The sequence below is a fragment of the Lissotriton vulgaris genome, chromosome 1_2 (genome assembly GCF_964263255.1).
Source record: "Lissotriton vulgaris chromosome 1_2, aLisVul1.2, whole genome shotgun sequence".
NCBI classification, from domain to species: domain Eukaryota; kingdom Metazoa; phylum Chordata; class Amphibia; order Caudata; family Salamandridae; genus Lissotriton; species Lissotriton vulgaris.
Genome location: NC_141686.1, coordinates 177,418,639 through 177,441,766, shown reverse-complemented (window position 1 = coordinate 177,441,766; position 23,128 = coordinate 177,418,639). Strand labels below are relative to the sequence as shown.

The following is a 23,128-nucleotide window of genomic DNA, read 5'->3' as shown; positions in this document are numbered from 1 at the left end:
ATGAGGAAGTGTTATGCCTAAAGTAAGATGTGTTAGATAATACTGGCGAGCCCAGACACGGCGAGCGCCCTTTGTTTCTTCCCTTATGACCACTAGTTGTGTAACCCAAGGACACACACCCCTACCTGTCACCCTAAACGTCAACACATCTTTACTATAAATAATAAAATGCATTTGTGCTGTGTCCTAAAACATATAATTGCTATATCCTGCCAACCAGAGCAGAGTTGTGAATCTCAGTTGGCGATAGTCAACCAGAATGACAAACTAATGCACATGTATCTTAAAATGCCCTGTATAGACATAATGTGTGATAGTTGCATCCGTCAATAATCCCAACTATGACTTTGCAGCTGAAAATTGGTCCTTAGCTCAATGTACAGCCGACTGGCAATTTGCGGCCTCTGTTATTGCCTCGAGCGACATACTACAAAGGTGACGCTACACTCCCCAAGCCAGACAATTGGGTGATAGTTGCATCAGTAAATAAGCAACAACTCTGGCTCCTTTATAAGGATATTGTACATGCTTTGGTTACATCCCCGTGACAAATGTCTACAACTACCTTTATCACTGTGTTACTCCACTGCTCACCCCAACACGAGCCACCATTGACAAACATAGCTAACAGCCACACACCGTCTGTTGCTACTTTCCCCAGTATGGTGGGGCCTGCAAGCAGGCTGTACTCTGGCGCCAGGCCTCACAAAGGCACACTTGCCCCGATAAGGCCCTTTGGTGGACTGCAGACAAGTCCGAATGGAAGCCAACATAGAACACGAAGAAGGTGGTGCTCTGGCGTCAGGCCTCCCAGAGGCACACTTACCCCGCCAACACCCTGTGCTGTACTGCAGGCGAGTCCAAATCAAAGCCAACACGAATCACCCCCTTTCCCCCCGTGGGGCACACCATAAACTCAATGCAACATGGGAACAGCTATCCTGCAATCGATTGCCGAGCAAACCTATGCCCTGGACACCTGGTGCCCCTCCCCTTATAGCCAGACAGTAACCTCTGCTTAATCAAACTTAGCTCTTAGAGCAGGGCGAGCTAAAGATGCGACAATGTCTGCCAGCCCTCAAAAAAAGCATATTACCTTGTGCGTAACATAGTGCCCCACAACCATAAATGCCACGCCCAGGGAGCGCCCATCCTGCTGCACTGTGTGAGAGATTGCCCTGGAGCCAGTTTTAATGGGGGCGGGGTTAACGCGGGCGCTGAACCCTGCTGCGCCCCAACCACAAGGGAAGCGTCCGAACAACAGCACCGGAAGGCCAGAATAATCATCGCCAACCGTGAGGAGAAAACGAAATGGGAAAGCCTTCCAGAACGGCCAAAAACACAACGCCTGTATATCTAGAGCTTAACACTCGAAGGGCAGTGGTCATCGTTCAAATCCAATACCCCTACCCTTCTGCCGCATTGCAAAGCAAAAAAGGCCGAAGACCTAGGGGGCGTTACGACGAACAATGCAGATGGCCGCCAGGGTACGCGTCTGATGTCCCCCCGGAGCAGGCGGAATTTAAAAGTCCTGAACTGACCATGATCACACCCGCTGGGACACAAATCCACAATCTCTGCCTAGCAGGCCAATGGTTTACCATTAGGGTTGTAAAAAGAATAGGGTAATGCAGAGCTGCTTGCTCCGATTCCGCCCCAAACAAACTCAAGGCCTGGAACAGACCACAGCACTAGCCACTGCTCCCCGACCCTATTGCACACGGTGTGTGCAGCTGGAACGAGAGCTGCACAATAACCTACTTGCAACATGGACCGCCCTCTCCAGTACATACATGCATCGCATCAACCCACCGAACTGAAACTCCCAAAGCTGTCCACGCTTCCACAACATAGCCGCACCTATGCCAGGTCATGGAGCAGCACCAGGTTCCCCGATCAATGGAAGTGAGCACGGCATCATGGGGGGGCCCAACCACATGTCCTGTTGGCCCACATGCCAACCGTACCTATCCAGTCTCCAGACCGTGTTGGAGAGTCGCCAACTGGAGGAGGTGACAACTGGCCCAAATAGCCCTCCTGAAAGATGTTTGTGTTGAGTGACTCGTATGGAGTGACAAACTCTCATGGTCAGGGCCTGTGGAGGTGACTTCACTCCTTAACAAAGAAACAGTTCACATGTTGTGCGTGCTTTGTGAACAACACTCTTACAAGTAGTGTACCCAGTTGCCCGCATGTTATTGAATATACAGACAAGGACAGGTATCCCGCCCCAGAACAACGTCTTGTGAAGAAGAGAAAATCCCGAGGGCCTGAACTCACCGTGGCACGACACTCCCTTGCCCTCCAACCCGCAGCCCCTCCAGGCCTCAAGCTTCTATGAATGGTGGTTTCTATTTTTCACCCAGCCTGTTGCACAGTCGAAGACGTTAGGGCGCCACTACAATTGGATGTATGACGTTACAACGCATACTTTTACCACGCATGCCTTTACAACGCGGTATTTACAATGAAAACCTTTACAACGCATAGTGCTTTGGGGTGCTGGATAGTGAATAGTTTAATTTACTATTCCAACTCCAGTCCCCGTGGACACTAGGGAAGGTGTTGGATAGTAAATTAAACTTATTCCCTATCCTAGAGCGCCCCCAGCGCAATGCGTTGTAATGGTTGTCGTTGTAAATACTGCGTTGTAAAGGCACTGCATTGTAAAAGTTGCATCGTAAAGGATGTTTCCCGTACAATTTTGCTTAAAGCAAACACTTGCCGCAACGTCCCCCACCACAAAACTGTCCTCATCCTTTTGGCCTCCTACCGGAAACCGCCTACATCGCATACCCCCGCGTGTTCCGTAAGACCCACCGGCCAGTCAGCCTATGTTATGATGGTCTCCCTCCTCCTCCACCTGCGGACAGCGAGGAAGTAGGCGTCCGACCCCAGAAACCAAAGGGCCACCCCCGCTTGCGAGACCAGCTGTATAAACTGAATCACATGTGCTCCCTTGATAACACAAATGCAGACCCTGAATGATCGGCACGCCACATCCCACACTATTCGAGGCTTTGCCGAGGAACCAAGCACCCTATGAACCCTCAGTACAACAAAAGAGGGCCAACCCAAGCGTCCTCACATTCCTCCAATCACTCCAGAGGCCTTGCACATGGGGACCTCATGGGCTGCAGGGCAGGGGTTTAGCGCACGAGACCCGTGGCTTGGTATCTGCCCACGTCTAAATACGGCGTGATGCCTGAAAGCACAACACAACCTCTGAAGCGTAACCCATCCCGTAGAGCGAACAAGACTCCTCCTTTTAAAAATGCAATGCCCCTGAGGACCGCACCTCCAGGAAAGTAAAGGAAACGACTCACAGCAACAGAAACGTACTAGGCGACCGGGAAGAAAACCAGCACGCCAACGCCAGACCAGGCCTCTGGACGGAGCGACCAGAAGGCACGCAAATGGCATCAGGGGTGCGGGAAATAGTGCGCCCAGTGGGCAGGAGAGGTATATGTACCTCGACCCCCGCCCAATCCTGCCCAGAAGTGACGCGGGCATGCCGGCCCTTAGGGGTTCGCAATTACTAGACGGCTGCCTCGTGTGCCATCCTGTGGCACTAAGGGGGGCCGCCCTCTTAGGAGGGTTCCCTTCGTGGAACAAGGGGGGCCCGAAGTCCATCCACATGAACTACACCCCCCAGCACACTCTACACTCCATCCATACGGACTGAGGCCCCCAGCACATTCTACAGTCCATCCATACGGACTGAGGCACCTAGCAAACTCATAAGGTTACTAAAGGCGAGACCTATTGGCTATGCCAATGCTTGTTATCAGGTCTCAGCTCTAAAAGGCACGCACTCACTGTCTCGAACAGAGACATACTATATGGGAAACCCATCGACTTCCCATTTGCTGGCACCGCCATCAATCCATTTTTCGCTCTGACCAATTAGTCAAGGCATGCATTTGCCATGCTTCTTCCTGTGTTTAGCCTGTCCCAAGATCATGGGCCAACTACTGTTAAACATACGCAGCGGCCATTTTCATCCATTGTTTCAGGACTACTTTTAGATCTCGTGGCGATTACCGCACGAAAGCGCGGTCTCGCCAGAGACCTATTGTCACCGGCTCAGCTTCCCAGGAGACAAGAGATGGCCACGCACATAATCGGATCGGAGCAGGCCGCGCGCGCGTGTGCACATCTCCTGTCTCCTGGGAAGCTAGCTCTAACACACACAGCCACACCTCCCCCTGCTTACGCATGCGCACACACATAGTCATACACACGAGCGCACATACACGCATGCACACATACAGAAACACCGCCCCCGCCGCGGCACACATACACACACATGTGCACACACACACACACACAAGCAGGATCAGATGTCTGTCCCTAAAGTTCCACCGAGTTACCGAACCTCTCTCCCACTAATTAACGATGCGCACCACCCTGCCTCAGATGGAAAAAAAAAACTATTAAAGTCAGCGCAGTTGCAATCTGGGCAGAGCCCGCACATCCCAAATGAGCAGAGCCCGCAGGGGTGCTCCCTCGCCTGGGCGGCCCTGGGAGGCAGCGAGCGTGCCTCCTAAGCTGAGACTCCAAAAAGAGGTTCTCTCCCAGCTCTCCTCTTTAGAGAGGTCAAAGCAGCAAGGGCTGCCTGCATGTCCCCTTGCAGCCCAGGCCGTGGCAGGTTTCCTGGCTTCAACTGCGATCACATTCCCACTCTGACACTGGAATGTGCTAACTGCCAGTACTTGTTGCTCTCCTGCGATCCTTTCCGGGAAAAATTCCGCATTCTTCAGTTTCTTGCCGCAGTGCATGATGGTAGTTCTTTCTGAATTGCCAATGCTGATTTAGGGAGAGGAGAGATCCGGCCCGCTTGCCTATGCAGGTTCACGCTCAACCGCAGGGGCCAGCCCCACATCTATTCATCATAGCCTAGTGCATCGGCGCCATTTGGCTCCAGGGAAGTGCAAAAAGTAATGCTTTTAGTAGAATCTTCAATTTTCGGAGAATGCTGCTCAAATGCTTCCACGAAAGCCGGAAACGAACCTTATATAGGCCGAAAACAAGTAGGCCTCAAACTTTCTTATCTTTCCGCTTTGTACTCTGCATAGTCAGCCTCAGACCGGCATGTGCACCAGCTGGCTTTGGGTACAGCCATCGGGGAATGGGCCATGCAGGCAGGGCCGGCTTTAGCGCTGGTGGCGCCCCATGCAACAATGTTTGTTGACCCCTCCCCCAATGACCACCTCCGCCACAGATTCCCTCACTAGCAACTTTTAACAGTGTCCCATAAGTCTCCATAACCACTTTCTCTCTCATGCATTTCTTTTGCTTTATAGCGCCAATCATACCAGTGTAGGGTGTTAGAGCACTTTACGTCGCACACACATTACAGAGAGACACCATCCATCCACCACTCCATCCCCCCACTCCATCCATCCATCCATCCCCCCACTCCATCCATCCACCCCCCCACTCCATCCCCCCACTCCATCAATCCATCCATCCCCCACTCCATCCATGCATCCCCCCACTCCATCCATCCATCCATCCCCCCACTCCATCCATCCATCCCCCCACTCCATCCATGCATCCATCCATCCCGCGCTCCATCCATCCATCCCCCACTCCATCCATGCATCCATCCACCCCCCACTCCATCCATTTATCCCCCCACTCCATTCATCCATCCACCCTCCCACTCCATCCATCCATCCCCCCACTCCATCCATGCATCCATCCATCCCCCCACTCCATCCATGCATCAATCCATCCCCCCACTCCATCCATCCCCCCACTCCATCCATGCATCCATCCATCCCCCCACTCCATCCATGCATCCCCCCACTCCATCCATGCATCCATCCACCCCCCACTCCATCCATGCATCCATCCATCCCCCCACTCCATCCATGCATCCATTCCCCCCACTCCATCCATCCATCCACCCTCCCACTCCATCCATCCATCCATCCATCCCCCCACTCCATCCATCCATCCATCCCCCCACTCCATCCATCCATCCCCCCACTCCATCCATGCATCCATCCATTCATCCCCCCACTCCATCCATCCATCCCCCCACTCCATCCATGCATCCATCCACCCCCCACTCCATCCATGCATCCATCCATCTCCCCACTTCGTCCATCCATCCCCCACTCCATCCATGCATCCATCCATCCCCCCACTCCATGCATCCATCCCCCCACTCCATCCATGCATCCATCCCCCCACTCCATCCATCCCCCCACTCCATCCATGCATCCTCCCACTCCATCCATGCATCCATCCATCCCCCCACTCCATCCATCCATCCCCCAACTCCATCCATGCATCCATCCATCCCCCCACTCCATCCGTCCATCCCCCCACTCATCCATCCATCCCCCCACTCCATCCATGCATCTATCCATCCCTGCACTCCATCCATCCATCCCCCCACTCCATCCATCCATCCACCCTCCCACTCCATCCATCCACCACCCCACTCCATCCATCCACCCCCCACTCCATCCATGCATGCATCTATCCCCCCACTCCATCCATCCATTCCCCCACTCCATCCATCCATCCCCCCACTCCATCCATTCATCCCCCCCACTCCATCCCCCCACTGCATCAATCCATCCATCCCCCCACTCCATCCATGCATCCCCCCACTCCATCCATCCATCCATCCCCCCACTCCATCCATCCATCCCCCCACTCCATCCATGCATTCATCCATCCCCCCACTCCATCCCTCCATCCCCCACTCCATCCATCCATCCATCCCCCCACTCCATCCAAGCATCCATCCATCCACCCACTCCATCCCTCCATCCCCCCACTCCATCCATCCATCCCCCCACTCCATCCATCCATCCCCCGACTCCATCCATCCACCCTTTCACTCCATCCATCCATCCCCCCACCCAATCCATCCCCCACTCCATCCATCCATCCCCCCACTCCATCCATCCCCCACTCCATCCATCCATCCCCCCACTCCATCCATCCCCCACTCCATCCATCCATCCCTCCCCCCACTCCATTCATCCCTCCCCCCACTCCATTCATCCATCCCCCCACTCCATCCCTCCATCCCCCCACTCCATCCCTCCATCCCCCCACTCCATCCATCCATCCCCCCACTCCATCCATCCATCCCCCCACTCCATCCATGCATCCATCCCCCCACTCCATCCATCCATCCCCCACTCCATCCATCCCCCACTCCATCCATCCATCCCCCACTCCATCCATCCATTCATCCCCCCACTCCATCCATCCATCCCCCACTCCATCCATCCATGCGTCCATCCATCCCCCCACTCCATCCATCCATCCATCCCCCCCACTCCATCCCTCCATCCCCCCACTCCATCCATGCATCCATCCATCCCCCACTCCATCCATCCATCCCCCCACTCCATCCATCCATCCCCCCACTCCATCCACCCCCCCCACTCCATCCATCCATCCCCTCCACTCTATCCATCCCCCACTCCATCCATCCATCCATCCCCCCACTCCATCCATCCATCTCCCCACTCCATCCACCCCCCCACTCCATCCATCCATCCCCTCCACTCTATCCATCCCCCACTCCATCCATCCATCCATCCACCCCATCCATCCATCCCCTCCACTCTATCCATCACCCACTCCATCGCTATCATCTTGCAAATCATCTTTATACACCAATACAGACTTTGCTAAAAATTTAATGCAACACATTGTCATATACAATGCCAATAACCCAAACTTTAATGCTGCAAGACCTATTGCATTGCAAATGCTTGTTTATTTTTGGAAACGACCGGTCCCGCCACCTGTTAGAAACGCTGGTGTTTTAATTAGCTACGAGTGCTGTATTTATTTTTAAAATCATGTGCTACAGCCTGGTCTATTTTGTCGGAGTTGTACATGAAAATTGCATGTCGGTAGCAGTTTTTCCATTCCAATGAATTACACATGTTGAAGCCTCGCTGTAGACATCTAGGGGCAGATTTACGAGCCCCTTGCGCCACGTTTACGCAGCTGTTGGGTCACGCAAGGCGGCGTAAACGTGGCGCATCCCTACGGGGCATTTACAACGTGACGCATCTATGGAGATGCGTCACGGTGTAAGGCCCTGCGCCACATGAAACATGCGTCAGGTTTCATGTAGGCGTTCCGGTGCAGGGGGGGGGCGTTCCGTCGCAGGAATGCCCCTGGAAAGTGACTCAGTGAAATCTACAAGATTTCACTGAGTCACTTTCCCAAAGCTGCTACGTCAATTCCTTACGCCTGCTTGAAGCAGGCGTAAGGAGTGACGCACCATGTAATGTATGGGTGGCCCCTGTGCATTGCAGGAGTTGCGTTGCGCTTGCGACGCGACTCCAGTAATGCGCCGCCCGTAAGCCAAAAGATGCGTCACGCATCTGCCCTTCCTTGCACCATGGTGCGCCGCATTGTAAATGCGGCGCATCATGGGTGGCCCAAGGATGGATTTGCGTGACGCATCTTTCCTGGCGCATCTCTGCCGATTTGCAGAGATGCGTCAGGCAACGTAAATCTGCCCCCTAGACTTTTTCCTTAATTAAAATGAGGGTAAAATTATTTTGCGCTTACAAAATAATGATCATTTAACAGTTAAAGTGTCTGAAAAATAATTATTTTGATTGTTGTTAACCGAGCGAAAATGCAAATGTGTTAAACCTGGAGAACTCTTTCTTGTCGAGTGAAGATCGTTTGAGAAGCTTGTTCTATATCGACATCTAGTGGCAAAATTGTGGCACTGAGCACTTTACCTTTTCTGTGCTCTATTTGAAAACCTGTATGCATATATTACAACTAATACCTAATTTGCAGCAAGAGATGACACCTCTGCATACAAATGCATTATAAATGTCTTTTTTTTACGTGTAGTAAAAGCCCTATCTTATACGTAAATGCTTACATGTGTAAGGATTTGTATATGGTAAAATGATGCCAAATACATCCTATGAGAAAACAAAATAAAAATACATGTGCCTGAGGCACTAGAGTGCATCAGAAACCGATCTATCCGACAAACGGTACTGTTTACCTCTTGATGGTGTTGCAGGGGTAAATGCTTCCACAGGGGCTGTTTTGTCCACTGCCAAGTTAATTTGCTTTAATTTTAGCTTGCATACAATGTCTTAAAACATATAAACTATAAATAATAAATGTGATATTTGTATTTATTTTATCATAATTTCAAAATTATGCATACACACTCTTTACATTACTGTTATATGTATACCCAGCTTGATTTGATTTAAATTTATAGAGTACAACAATCACCCGAGGGCCTCAAGGTGCCAAGATCGCCACCCGGAAAAGTTCCCTAGCACTCCAGATTAAAAAAAAAATGTCTGCAAGGGTAATAGCCAGGTCTTAAGAGCCTTCCTTAAGGGCCAGGGCTGCTGGACAATCTTTTCTGGAACGGGAACATAAGCGCTTGCCTCGAAGCGCTCATATTTAACATAGATTTTGATTCTTCTGCTGGCTATGCACGTGATACAATTGGAGCGGTGCTGATCTCTGTGTCAGATAATCATATAGTTAAAAGTAAATCCATCCTTTCCATCTGCCTTCATTATATTGTGATATGAGGAAGAGATAGCTTTGCTTTGAACTATCTGATCATCAACTTGGCAAATCTTACGTCATTCCTTCTGTTCAATATGCTGGTAAAAACGAAGGGGTGTTTATCATTTAAATGACCCTGCGCTTCTCCTCACACCTCGGATGCAGAATTATGTGCAGCTGAGCCAAATGGATGTTTTGTCACTTTTGCACTTCACTGTGGCTTTTGTAAACTTCCTGTTAAATGTGTTTCAAATTTCGAAGCATTTTCTGTAATAGTTGTTTTTATTTTGTATTTCCACTTCTTGTTATTTTTGTATTTCTGACAAATCTGAAAAACGAAACATTTGAGATGTATATATAATGATTCACGTTAACACGTTAAAATATCACTTCAACCTTGAGCCTCCCATCTGTAACAAAATGTAGCTGGAAGTCTTAGGGGGCGGATCACATTTATCCTTGTTGCAAAGTAGGTGGGGGCATTAACTAACACAGTATGGGCCCGATTCACAGAATGAACTTAAGACTCAATCCTAAACTTACTGCTATTTTGGTATTCACAGAATGCACTTACTACTTTTGGCATTCACAGAATGAACTTACTACTTTTGGCATTCACAGAATGAACTTACTACTTTTGGCATTCACAGAATGAACTTACTACTTTTGGCATTCACAGAATGAACTTACTACATTTGGTATTCACAGAAGTTAGGATTTTGTCTTAAGTTTGTCTTAAGGCAAACTTAAGACAGACTTAAAACAAACTTAAGACAGACTTAGGTTAGGATTTTGTCTAAAGTCTGTCTTAAGTCTGTTTTGAGACTAACTTAAGACAAAATCCTAACTTCTGTGAATACCAAAAGTAGTATGTTCATTCTGTGAATGCCAAAAGTAGTAAGTGCATTCTGTGAATACCAAAATAGTAGTAAGTTATGCCTCAAAATAAAAAGCAGTTCTGAGTGTATAGGACAAGTGTATATGTTGTGCACATAGTCGAATCCCATACCTTTCTCTTATCTTACATGCTTATGCTTACATCTGCATCTCTCTGAATCATGTCTGTCTTCCACATGAGTATATCACACCGTTTTTGAGGCATAAAGCTGACTTGCATTTGGAAAATCCTTTGTACATATTGTTTAAAATCTCTCTAGTTTCACACTTCACACTCTTAACAATTATGTTGGTAAGTATGTCTAGAGTAGGGCATCAAATGTACTCTTTTTCTTCAACTGCTGCAGTACAACGTCAGCCTCTAGTACAGGTGAATATCTGAAAGACATTCACGTTGACAAGGCCAATAGATAGGGGATTGCCGAGACCTATTGGCTTCGTCAATGCTTACAGACTGTCCCTGCACATTTTTCTGATATCTCTTTTTCTTATCCTCTTACCCACCCTCACTTGCCCTCTCGTGCAATCCTCCAGACACATCTCATACTCCTGTGACTTCCATTCTCGATTCTCTTCCAGATTATGGCAAGGTGAGACTGGTGAACAGCACAGACCGCTGCTCTGGGAGAGTGGAAATTTTGTTCAGTAACCGCTGGGGGACAGTCTGCGACAGCTTCTGGGGTATCCAAGCAGCAGAGGTGGTCTGCAGGGAGCTAGGATGTGGACACGCAGAGTCATGGGCAGAAGGAGCCCACTTCGGAGAAGGACCTGGGCCCATCTGGCTCGACAGCGTCAAATGCACAGGGACAGAATCTTTTCTCTGGCAGTGTGAATCGAAGAGACTGGGCGAGCATACCTGTAGCCACCAGCAGGATGTGGGGGTTATCTGTGCAGGTAGGTCAAATTAAGCTGTCGAGAAACATAAAGTAAGAATATTGTATAGGTCACAAAGTCTTTTCTTCTCTGTGCTTCAATCTAAACCATCCTATGCCACCAGCCTCTGCAACAGAGTAACATCACTTTTGATCTTCTGTGTAATCTGAAAATGGATCTTCTAACCTTCTGCGGTTTTTCCTATGCATTCATTTTGTTCGCTTTAACTCTCGCTGGCATTAAGGGAACTAAGGGCCATATTATCAAGAAAGGGCGATACATTATCGCTGTGTTTATCGGCAGGAAACTGCCGCTAAAGCGGCGATAATGGGCTTGATAATATGCCCTTGTGAATTCCCATAGAAGCCCAGGTTCTGGTGTTAACCTGGGCTGCTATGGGAATTCACAAGGGCATATTATCAAGCCCATTATCGCCGCTTTAGCGGCAGTTTCCTGCCGATAAAAACAGCGCTAATTTATCGCCCTAAATCACAAAACTTAACACCTTTGTGTGCAATCACACCTCTGCCTCTGACACTGCTTGTGATTTTATTTGAATCGACCTACCTCCTCCAATCCATGACTACAATACTCATTCTCAGTGTAACTCAAAAATGTCCATCTGCACCTATACCCTTGGAAATAATCCCCATTCTACCTCCGAATATGTGTGCCCCTAATAGTCATTAATGCTAATATCCTTCAAACTATCTGCCTTGAAATTGGGTGAGTCGATTTGAATTGAAGTAAAATATATTTTTTGCTGAAGTTGTACATTTGCTTTTAGGCACAGAGCAGAGGGATGCACAGTCGGACATACGGTCTTCTCTTGTTCCTGTGATCTCTGTTCTGCTGATTCTCCCATTTGTTGTTTTGATTGCATGGATTATTAAAAAGAGAAGAGACATTCAACAACCTGGTGAGCAATGGCAGAGACTGAGAATTGAATTGAAAATAAATTGATGTATCCTTGCTCAGAGATGTATTTTTCTGTTCTAGTTAGAAACAACCTAAATAAGATTCCCCGTCTACGCTGAAATCCATTGGTTCTTTTCTTTCCCTATTCCATGTCTGACTCCCTCCTTCTCTGCACTGTATGCATTGCGTCGAAGCTTGATTTCTTTAGAAATGTGTTCTGTTGAAGCATTTGTATGCTGGGCTCCCTCATCGGTCTTGAAGACTCAGCCACTTCCAAAGGACGCCATGAACCGAATATTATTCATGATGAATTAACTTGTTATGAAAGTCCTAGATTAGTCTCGCCCTAATAATCACTATTGTTGAATTGTTAAATATTTTAAACTCACTTAACTTTTCCTAATTCCAACATGTGTAATTTGCATGGAAACTCACCTCTTTCACTTATCTCCAAGTAGACACCAGTGCAAAATTACGATGTGAAGAAAATTAGCAATAGAGATTATCCGGGGAGAGCCTAAGGGTACTATATACAAAAATCCCTTCGAAAATTGAGCATTTACTAATTTACTAAGTTTTCTTTTGCTTGCCACATTTGATTGTCTTTTTGTCCTGATTAGCCTGCTCAGAGCCATCCAAAGATCATTTTACATCAGTAAAAACTGCATTCTAAAGGGCGTGCCCAAGGGTGTTACCTGGGAATCGTTTTTGCCATAACACATTTCAAGATGGCTGCCATTGCGTGCATATGCATCTGCAGACACAGCCGGACATCTTGAAACTATTTAAGTCTCCATCTCTTCAGCCATTACTACTGCAATAGCACTCCTGAATTACAATGTTACACATCCTTTTATGCTATCTTCTGCCTCTCTGGCCACAAAAACAATGTCAGGACATTTTAGCAGGACTGTCCAAGTTGATATAATTTGCTCCTTTTTCAATTTTTTACTAAGATCTACCAGTTTACCAGGCTGGTGGTTCACATGTGCTGCTACCATGATGGTGGCTTCCTTAGAGCTGCATGAGCGTACATTCTCCTCCTTTTGTTTTTATCTGAGGTTGAAGCTTTAGCTATGTGCTGAAAGTTTTCCAGCAGCCAAGATGAGTTACTTAATTATCATAACTTGGAGTACCAAGAAGAAGCGTTGAAGACAGCTGTGCTAAGTGCATGGATGGGGGTCCTTGTGGTCTCAACTGCGGTCATTTCTGGGGTCAGCTGACGGAGTGTCCAAGATGAGTGCGGAGCATCAGACAGTGAGGGTAGCAACAGGACTGCACTGTTCTGTGGTGAGCGGAGGATGTCAAATGGGATTCTTTGTGTGATAGGTTCATTCCATTCAGTACAGTAAAGGGAAATGGAGAAGCCATGGGAACTGACTGCCCTTTCAAGGATGCTGGCCTATGTTTCTACTTCCTGAATGTTGAGGAAGAATAGGACTAATACTCGCTTCAATGTCTCATTTCTTTGTTTACTTCTGAAGTCTGAAATGGATTGTCACTTATACCATAGCAAACTGGAGGCCTTTCCTCAGTAAATTCCCTATTAAATTTACCCTGTTGATTTTTAGGGAAATTTATATCAGTTTACTGCAAAGGCACTTTCTAGACATTAGATTAAATGGTAATTTAAATTCCAAGAAAGGCAAAGCGAACTGTATCTCTGTCTTCTCTACATGTTTTTTAATTAAGTACTTCAGGATGGAGACCTGTACGGTTGTACTCAGCCTTACCTAATAAGAGCTAGGAACTGATTTTTGTGATACAGTTGACCAGTCTTATTTGTCTACATCATTTTACCTTTTAAGTATTACTTTTCATGTATGCAGTGGACATTTTTGTTAATATTTTCTATGCTATTTTGGGGGCGTGGAACACGCTGTTTTGGAGATCATGTGCCATTGGCAACGTTATCAGTAAATACATAAAATGCAAAGCAACGCAGTCTGAAGCCTCCGAATGACAGATATATAAATAGCCAGGATGCTTGATGTAGTGTGTCTGAAAAGGAAATTTAATGCAGAAGTAATCCAGTGGCCAACAAAACCTTAGTGAGCATGCAACCTGTCTTAGAGAGTCGTCAATCTGTAGATGGATCCCATGGAAAGGCAGTGACAATAGTGGTATGTTGCCATTGTGTATTGCCTACTGATTTGAACTGGTCAAATTAGGATGATTTAAAAAATACCAGTATGTAGTCAACCTATTCATTTTGTTGGGAATCAAAAAAAATTCTTACGCTTTTTCAATGTTCAGCAAATTCTTCTAAATAGAATTTCAAATACCTTGCTTTCCTTTCTCTATCCAGTCAATCATTCTGAAGAGATGGGCATCAAGAACAAGGAATTAGAGGAGACACCAGAATCCCTGTATGAAAACATTGACTGGGTGAGGAGTTAGGGCTACTGGAAGATGCTGACCAGTGGTGAGTTACACAAAATAAAATTGAAAGGTTTTCTCAGTTTCATTTAGGTACCAGAAGTTACCCGCTAGAGCATCATTGCCACACTTGCAATGGCCTCGCAATTAACAGTAAGCACTCACTATACCTGCTTGGCGTGGGAAAATGTGAAAATGTTTATGCAGCCATCCAGGTTGTCATTTTTCAGTAATAATCAAGACTTTTGTAGCAGATTATGTTGCATATATCCTTCCTTAACAGTGCAAATAGTATTGAATAAACATACCATGCAGAAAACAGTAAGTATTCTTCTGCTGTGGAGGGCTTTTGTGCACACAAAAGCCTTGCAAAGGAAACTTGGAAAGAGAAATTCTTCAAAGTTTTCCTATTGGGAATAGAAAAGCTCTGGGAGCCATATTTTCTAACATTACCTTGTTGATTTAAAGGGGTCAGGTCTTGATATGTGGTTATCTTGCAATCAGGGAAGCCTTTTCCTTTCAGTGAAGGATATGTGCAAGTGTTAAACATTGCAAACTTGTTGAAGGATTAAAATCAGGAAGTGAAGCTCATTAAGTGAGACCACATTGCTATGGCTTCCACCACGGTTGCCTCACATCTGCCTGCATCCTTCACTACTGCATCCAACAGCACTCCCATTCAATCGTGCTCCAGATCATACTGAAATCCTCCTAGCCCAGAGTAAGAAAAACTGTGTAGGCCATTGAAGACAGTGAGGCCGTGGCCCCTAGCCTGCTGTGGGGTGGACAGAAGGGTACACATTGTATTAGACATGGGCATAGTTGTAGATTTGTGAGTGAACTAAAACACCTGGCTAAATAGAGTGCACAAAGGCAGTATAAGGCATGAATAGGAAACGATCTAATGCAAGGCTACGCAGCAAGTAGCCACAACACAGTCAGACAGAAGGAAGAGCGTCGAAAACCACCATCCTTCATTATGCCGATGTCATAGTGTGGAGGCACTGCAACTGCCAAAAGTCACTGCAGAAACTGACGATGTAGGATAGCACATTGAGATACCAGTGGACACCTCAACAAACAGGTGACTTTGAGATATCACAGCGCTATCCCTAAAGGCTTGCTAGAAACCATTTAAACTCTCAACCCCTGGCATGAGCAAGACCCCTCACTGCCCATTGCTGGCCACAGCATGGCAGAAGTAGCAGCAGCCACTGACATGTGTAAGACAGATAGAGGAATATTTTTTGCATGCTGCTAATGAACAAAGAAACAAACAGTGAGGACCCTCAGCCAGCCACAGCCGGTCACTCAAGCTCGCCAGCTAGGCACCACTGAGTGAGGCTATAGAAGATTCGAGGAAATGGATAGTCATGGACAAGCACAATCATGTTAAGGCTGGAACTTAGGCACAATTTAGCAGTATCAAATCAGCTGATGCAGGGCCAACTTTAGAGCGGTTGGCGCCTGGTGTGACAATCATTATTGGCGCCTCTACCCCCCAGGACCACCTTCTTGGATTCCCTCACAACCACCATAAAACTGTGCCCCTCATCTCTCCATAGCCCCACTCTCAACTTCATATAATTTTTTTAAAGCACTAGTAAAGGTTAACTTAACTAATCAGAATATATATCTTCCCAAACAAACAGTTTTCAGCAACATTAGGAATAGACCCAAGAGTTAGACTAACCCATCACAAAATCGATTCCGTCTTGTTCGACCTGCCTTCAGGCAAAACCTGATGCCTTTCCCGCCGACTATTACCGGATGTTTTGCACTGAATTAACCCTGTTCCTGTTGAAGCTTTACACCAAGTGGCTGATCGGAGAGCCTTTCCATCTGGGCTTGATCTGGACTATAGTGGTCCTCGATAAGCTGGGCCACTCTCCTGACCATTGCTCTTCGGACAGATCCATCTCACTGATCAACACAGAAAACAAACACTTAACCAAGATCCCAGACAACCATCTGAAATCCACTCTTCCCTATTTAATCCATCGCGATCAGTGTGGATTTATCCCTTGGCTAAGCAGAAAACACTGCATTAGATGGTTCCAGGTGGTGCTTTCCTGGATAAACACCTCTCACCTTACAGCAGCACTGCTCCCCATAGACTTTGAAAAGGCCTTTAATACGGTGGATTGGTCCTTTCTTCAGTCTGTTCTTGACTGCGCTGGACTGGGGATGAACATACAGTGCTTTATTGGTGCCCTTTACAACCAATACTCCTTACAGGTCCGGGTCAATGGTTCGCCCTCTGCTCTTTTCTTTATGTGCAGGGGCACTCGCTAGTGCTGTCATTTATCCCCTTTACTATTAGGTCTTGTAATTGAGCATCTTGCAAAGCTCATTCGCTGTGATGCCGTTCTTTTCAGGTATCTCTGGAATGGAGGTCCACAGGAAAGGATTGCTCAATATGCAGATGACACCCTACTTCTCCTAGTTGATCCACAGGCCACAATATCTTAAACTTCATGACCTATTTGAGGAGGCATCCAGTCTTAGAGTGAACAGATCTAAATCTATATTGGTCCTGGCCTAGGGCGATATGCGTACACACCCCTGGCTATCTGCCATTTTGGTGAGATGTTTCTCTTTCAAGTACCTGGGGATTCAAATCTACCAGTTCCTGGATCTCATATGACTCCTTAACCTGGCTCCCTTGGCGTCTAAAATGAAATGCAATATCTAGAAGTGGGGGCAACTTCCCCTACATGTTTTGGGTCATAAATCCCACTTTAAGATGATGATCCTCTGTTGCTTTCTGTAAACACTTCTACACTTCCGGCTCCCGATTGATTCCCGCCCACTAGTTTCATACTCTTAACTCCATCCTCTGAGCATACCTCTCGTCTGGTGGCTGTTCACGAATTGCCTTCCGCAACAGCAGTAAGTACTAGTACGATGGAGCGCTAGGGATGGTGGACCTACACTGCTATTACCGGGCCTCACAATTGATTGTCATTATTGACCAGTTCAATGGTAGGGGGGGTGACCCAACCTACCCAGGATAGCTATCCCTTCCAGGGCTACACTACATCTTAGATATTTTATATGGCGCAATGATACCCAACTCCTTCCCCAAAACCACACACGTAGTCTATACCTACTGGAAATTCTTCATGCAGTTTTTAAGTTGGAGTCCTCTGGATGGGGAGATGGCAGCATCACACATCTAGATTGGAGGGATTCCACAAGTGGGACACCATAGGCATCACGGTCCTTGGGCATTTATGGACAGGGAATCATATCTTGACTTGCCGAGATCTAAATGATCACTATCACCTCAACCAAATGCAAATCCATAAACACTTACAATTACACTACGCCCTCACTGCCAACATTTCTTCAGGTACTAACATCCCAGACTTTAGCCCCTGCGAGGCAAGACTATTGTTGCGGCGCATAGTCAAAGGCATAATATCTGGTTTAAGCTGCTCACTTGTTAATGCTCCAGATGAATTTGATGCTCTGACACCGTTGGGAGGGGTGAATTGACGAGCTTGATGAGACGGACTGAAGGGTGGCCAGGCTGGCCCCACGTGTCCTGGTCATTCCCACATGTCTCTGTCCGATCCAGCGAAACTACCTTCATATGACATATCTAACCCCTATACGTTTGCACCGTGCTGGCAAAATCCATCAACTCCCTTGTTTTTGGTGCTCCTCACTACAGCCTGATTTTTATTACATGGTCTGGGCCTGGCCGGTTCTCTCACCTTACTGGCAACAGATACATCAACTCTGAGGCGAGCCCTTGCACTGACCTCCAGAGTGGTCGTTCAGGGCATGATCGATGATCTTGTTGGCCCCGGGCGGACATTATATTCATAGGGATTGCCTCATTCATTGCTAAGGGAGAAATTTCCCGATGATGGGACTCCCCAAACACCACCTCCCAGCGAAATGGAGAACGAGGGTAGACTGTTGTTCTCAATTGTAAATGCCTATATACAATGGACGGGGTTGCCCCTAAAAACACAAAAAGATATGGAGCAAATGGGGATCTTACTTCAGATTGGGTATGTGAGTAACCTGGTGGTGTTTTGTGGATGTAGCTCTGGTCTTAATGGTGGATTTAACACATTAAATACAATTTGTAATAAAGGAAAAATTACTGTTCTGGTACCTGACCTACATTTCCCTCTGGCAGCAGGCATTGTGATGTCAGAACTTGACTATGATAACTTATTACAGTTGATTTCTGATGTCTTTTCTCTATAATCGGTGACTGGGTGCATCGCAGATCACTGATTATGAAGAAATTAGAGACAGGAGCTTATACAGGTATTGCAAAATTTCATGTAGAGATATCAATTGACTCTCTCCTTCAGAGTTACTCATTATGAATTGGGGCACCATGATCTCATGTCCAGGGGTATCTTCCTAAATGATAAATCTTCAGTTATCATCTCCTTTAATCTTTTGCCATTGAGTCCACCACAAACATACATGCAAGGAAATATACAACGTATTCTGTATTTGCATATGGTGGATGTCTTTCTCAAATAACAAAGCATATGTGCTGTTTATTAACCATCTATATGTTATTGTTATTTCAGAAGGCTTCTGCTGTCCAGAGGATGGAAGGTCTAAAATTCATCACCAATGTGAAATTCTTCCTCTTCTGATCCAGAAAGGATTTGATCAATTATGATTATATTATTGAAACATGGAACTCTTACAAGATCTTGTTCTAAAGTTCAAGAACCTTTAACCAGAAAATCACTGCAACCAGACATGAGAGTTGGAAGGTTCTGCTTTCTAATTGATGACACTTAATCAATTAACCAGAAGTTGGTATAAAAGAGATAAAAAAGAAAGAATAGCTCTGATATACTAGTAACAATATGAAATTACTTTAAATATGTCGCTTTTTGGTCTATATTCTTGATTAGTTAGCCACTTTACTTACCCACCATCACTTTAGTGCTTCAGGTATTCAAGTTGCATCTGTTTGATGAAGCCCAACATGCCTTAAACATGACTTGCTACATGGCTTCAGGTCCAGAAGAATCGTGTTCTCCAAGTTGGCAGATCTCTTCCTTTCAGTCCACTTCAATACTGCTTCGCATATGAATGGTCCCACATAGATGAGCAAACAACTACGCAATGGAATGTCTGCAGACTAACTACTTGTAGTTCTGAATGATTTAAGCTTTGCCACCCACCACTTCTGAGCTGTCTAGATCAGTACAGTGTTTGTAGGTGAACGTCTTTTAAAGTGTTAGACAATGCAACCACAAGATAGCCTTTCTATTATTGCTCCAATCTGAAACCAAGGAAACAAACATAGGATGCTTTACCAAAGATATCCTTCTTGTATTTAAATGTCATGTTTTGTATGTTATAGTAAAGCATGTTTGTAAAGAAGCAACCTGAAACCAACAGCTGCTATAGCACTGCATCTTACTGTTGTATACCCAGTTGTAGTTGGATAAGTTGGCTGTCAACAGAAAGTGAGTGTTGAGATCTTGAGGTGGTGATAAAGTCAGGAATGTCACTAATGCTGAATAGGCCCTCATCAAATATAAGCACAGCTCAACTTATATTGTCATTACTTCCGTATGTGAAACCCTGTTATGTTTTGAGAATCCTGTGATGTGTTCTAATTGTTAGTCCGGATATTTCTCATCAAAAAACTATGTAAAACTCAAGTTCATGACTTTAGGCTGATCAATGTAGCTCGTCGAAGAGCTGCTCTTTCCCACTCTATGCATTTATAGAGCCACTGGCATTGAGTGCTAATGACTGTTATTTGCCTCTATTTTTAATCATACGACTAGCTAAACTGCCCTCAAGCCGCGTTAGAAAAGTGATAGTAAATTTGACATTTTTACCAAAATTCAACGTGTCAGATTTATGGATATGCTGAATGTGAGGGACTGACACTCCTCTTGAAGAAACTTTCCTAACCTTGGTTTAGAATAATTTATTCAGTGCTTCAAGTTAACAACTGTGTGAGTTTCATAAACAGAAAGCTATTGTCATGTTTCAGTAGCCTTATATGGTCACACCTGATGGTGAATGTGCTTCATTAATATTTGATTCTCAAAGATAGTCCGACTGTACTTGTGCTTCTCTTATCAATAATAGAAGTGTTAATTCAAGAACAGGTGGTATTTATCCCTATACTTCCCTGTTATTAACCTATATTTGATTTAATCACAATACTTTATGACTCACCTCTGGAACACGTCATAAAAAGCCACACAATCTACCAAACATCCCGAATAAAAAGAGACATACGTCTGTTTATTTTTACGGTCCATAAGATACATTGCTAGACTGATGACATTTTAATGTTTACTTTTGCTTGAGCTGTACTTTAAAAAAAAGTTTAATAAGCTTTATTAAATCATAAAGAAGTCAATAACATACATTAAAGGCCTAAGAAATAACAATGCAAAGGGAATTTTATGAACAAAATATAACAGGCAAAAATCCTAGTAGAAAGCTATTTATGTTTTTTAGGGAAATAAGGGGAAAGAAAGAGAGGAGGAGAGAAAGATAAATTATATATATATTCATAATACAAGCCACATAATAAGTGTCAGTGCTATTTTCCTAGGAATTATAGATTGAAAAGGAAAAACGGAAATAAAGGAAAATACGTTCCTGGTGAGTAAAATTTCAATAAATATTGAGAAGGATAGGAACAATTGAAGAAAGAACAAAGAGGAAGGAAATAAGTTTAAGGGGGTTGGAAATTTTCAGAACAACAGTGAGAAACACTGGAAATTGAAACCTTATTTAAATATGTAGTTAATGGTAACCAACAAACATCTCTATTTACATTTGCAGTATATTGAGAGGTATAAGCAACATCTAACCTATGATATTGACAAACAGTATTCCACCATGGCTGAAAGGAGAGTTTAGTCAACATTTCCAATTAATCGTAATCTGTTGAAACGCTAGAGCCAACATAAGATCAAAGAATCCTCGTTGATAAAAAGGTATAGAAATGAGTTTAGACAAAATTCCCATAAAGAGAATTTAATTGGACATAGGTGTATGCAACTGAAAACTGTTAGACATACGATCCCAAATTTGTGTCCAAAAAGAGATAACAGGAGGACATGAGAAAAAGAGATGGGAGAGATCTGCTGATGGAAAGTCACAGGACCAACATTTCTTATTATCTAAGTGTGTGAAATTAGCTATGGAAATGGGAGTGAGGTATAATATGTGATATAGGAAGAACATAGGCTGAGTAGTAGAAGTGGATCTTGAGATCCTCAGCGATTGGGCCCAAATCCTAATCCATACATCAATGCTCCATTGAGAACCTAATTCTGATTCCCAAACAAGTTCCACTTTAGTTTTGTCTCGCTCTGGATTTGTAGCTTAAAATAATTTATAAATTAGTGAAGCTTTTGAAATTAAACCTAGTATCTTAAGGAGGGAATCTTGAATAATAGGAGTTTCATTGAAGGAAGGGAGTACAAAATATTCAGAAGTAATTCCATTAGTATGGAAAATGTATGCAGGAAGGAACGATGACAGTTAAATGTAGCCTGAAAATCAGGAAAAGAAGAGGGAGAAGATTCATTGATTAGATCGGTAACCCAAGTGATACCTTTAGCTCTCCATGAGGCCCAATACAGAGGTCTGTTATTTATAGTGATGAGACTATTATGCCATAAAGGAGAATGTAAAAAGGTGTTCCTAGTTATTAATTTTGGTTGAAAATAAGGTTGAAGTAAAGAGTAGGTGCGTTTCAATAATGGGAGGTATGTGAGGGTATTTTTGGCAGTGAAAGAAAGAACTTCCTTAGTCGATAAAGGAGTAACTAAATGCCATTCGATATTAACCCATAAAGGAGTGAAGGGTGAGGATTCCATATGAAGCCAATGAGATGCTTGCTTTAAGGTAAAGCTGGGGCGGTCATTTTTGCTGAGTTTGGGATCTTTGGCTTCCTTATGGATAAGACAAATGGAAGCTTCTAAAAAGGTACCACTCGCTGCACCGGTAGAACACAAATGTTGGAAAAGATTAAAAAGTTTTGGTAGTTGTAAATTAGAAAAATGAAGATACAATTTTTCAGAAAAACCATCAGGGCCTGGAGATTTCTATTTCTTTAAAGAATTTAAGCAGGAAGAGATTTCCCGTGGTGAAAGATCTGTGCCTAATGCTGCAAAATCTAAATCAGAGGCAGAAGGAGGGGGGACAGAACAAAGATAGTCATTTATAAGTGAGTCTGTGGGAGGCGATTCAGGAGTATATAAAGTACTATAACATTTTGTGAATTCAGTTAGTATATCTTTATCTTTGAAGAGGTGTTTGCCATCATTAGATTGAATGGACTCAATTAATGTTTTCTCTTCTCTAGATTTTAAATAATTAGCAAGAAGTGAACCCACTATATTGCAACCCCCATAATATCTGGCACTGCTACGAAGCATAGTGTAGGAAGCCTTATCTGTAGAAATTTTGTTAAATTCAATCCTAGCTTTAGTTAGTTGCTGTAGAGTAGTCTCTGAAGAAGAAGTGTAAAACTGATGCT

The 23,128-nt window shown here is 45.1% G+C and overlaps 1 protein-coding gene across 2 annotated transcripts in view; it reads left to right on the top strand.

Moving 5' to 3' along the window:
- LOC147734821 (scavenger receptor cysteine-rich type 1 protein M130-like) overlaps positions 1 to 20,460 on the top strand; it is a 119,301-nt gene extending 98,841 nt beyond the window's left edge. Inside the window, exons 5-8 of one of the 2 annotated variants that reach the window (XM_086953079.1) lie at positions 11,026 to 11,340; positions 12,107 to 12,238; positions 14,546 to 14,662; positions 19,182 to 20,460. In XM_086953079.1, coding sequence (XP_086809205.1) covers positions 11,026 to 11,340; positions 12,107 to 12,238; positions 14,546 to 14,637 — 539 coding nt within the window. In that variant the 3' untranslated portion in view covers positions 14,638 to 14,662; positions 19,182 to 20,460. The remainder of the gene's footprint in view (positions 1 to 11,025; positions 11,341 to 12,106; positions 12,239 to 14,545; positions 14,663 to 19,181) is intronic. The other variant, XM_086953080.1, reaches the window with a different exon arrangement.
- Positions 20,461 to 23,128: the final 2,668 nt, after the last annotated feature.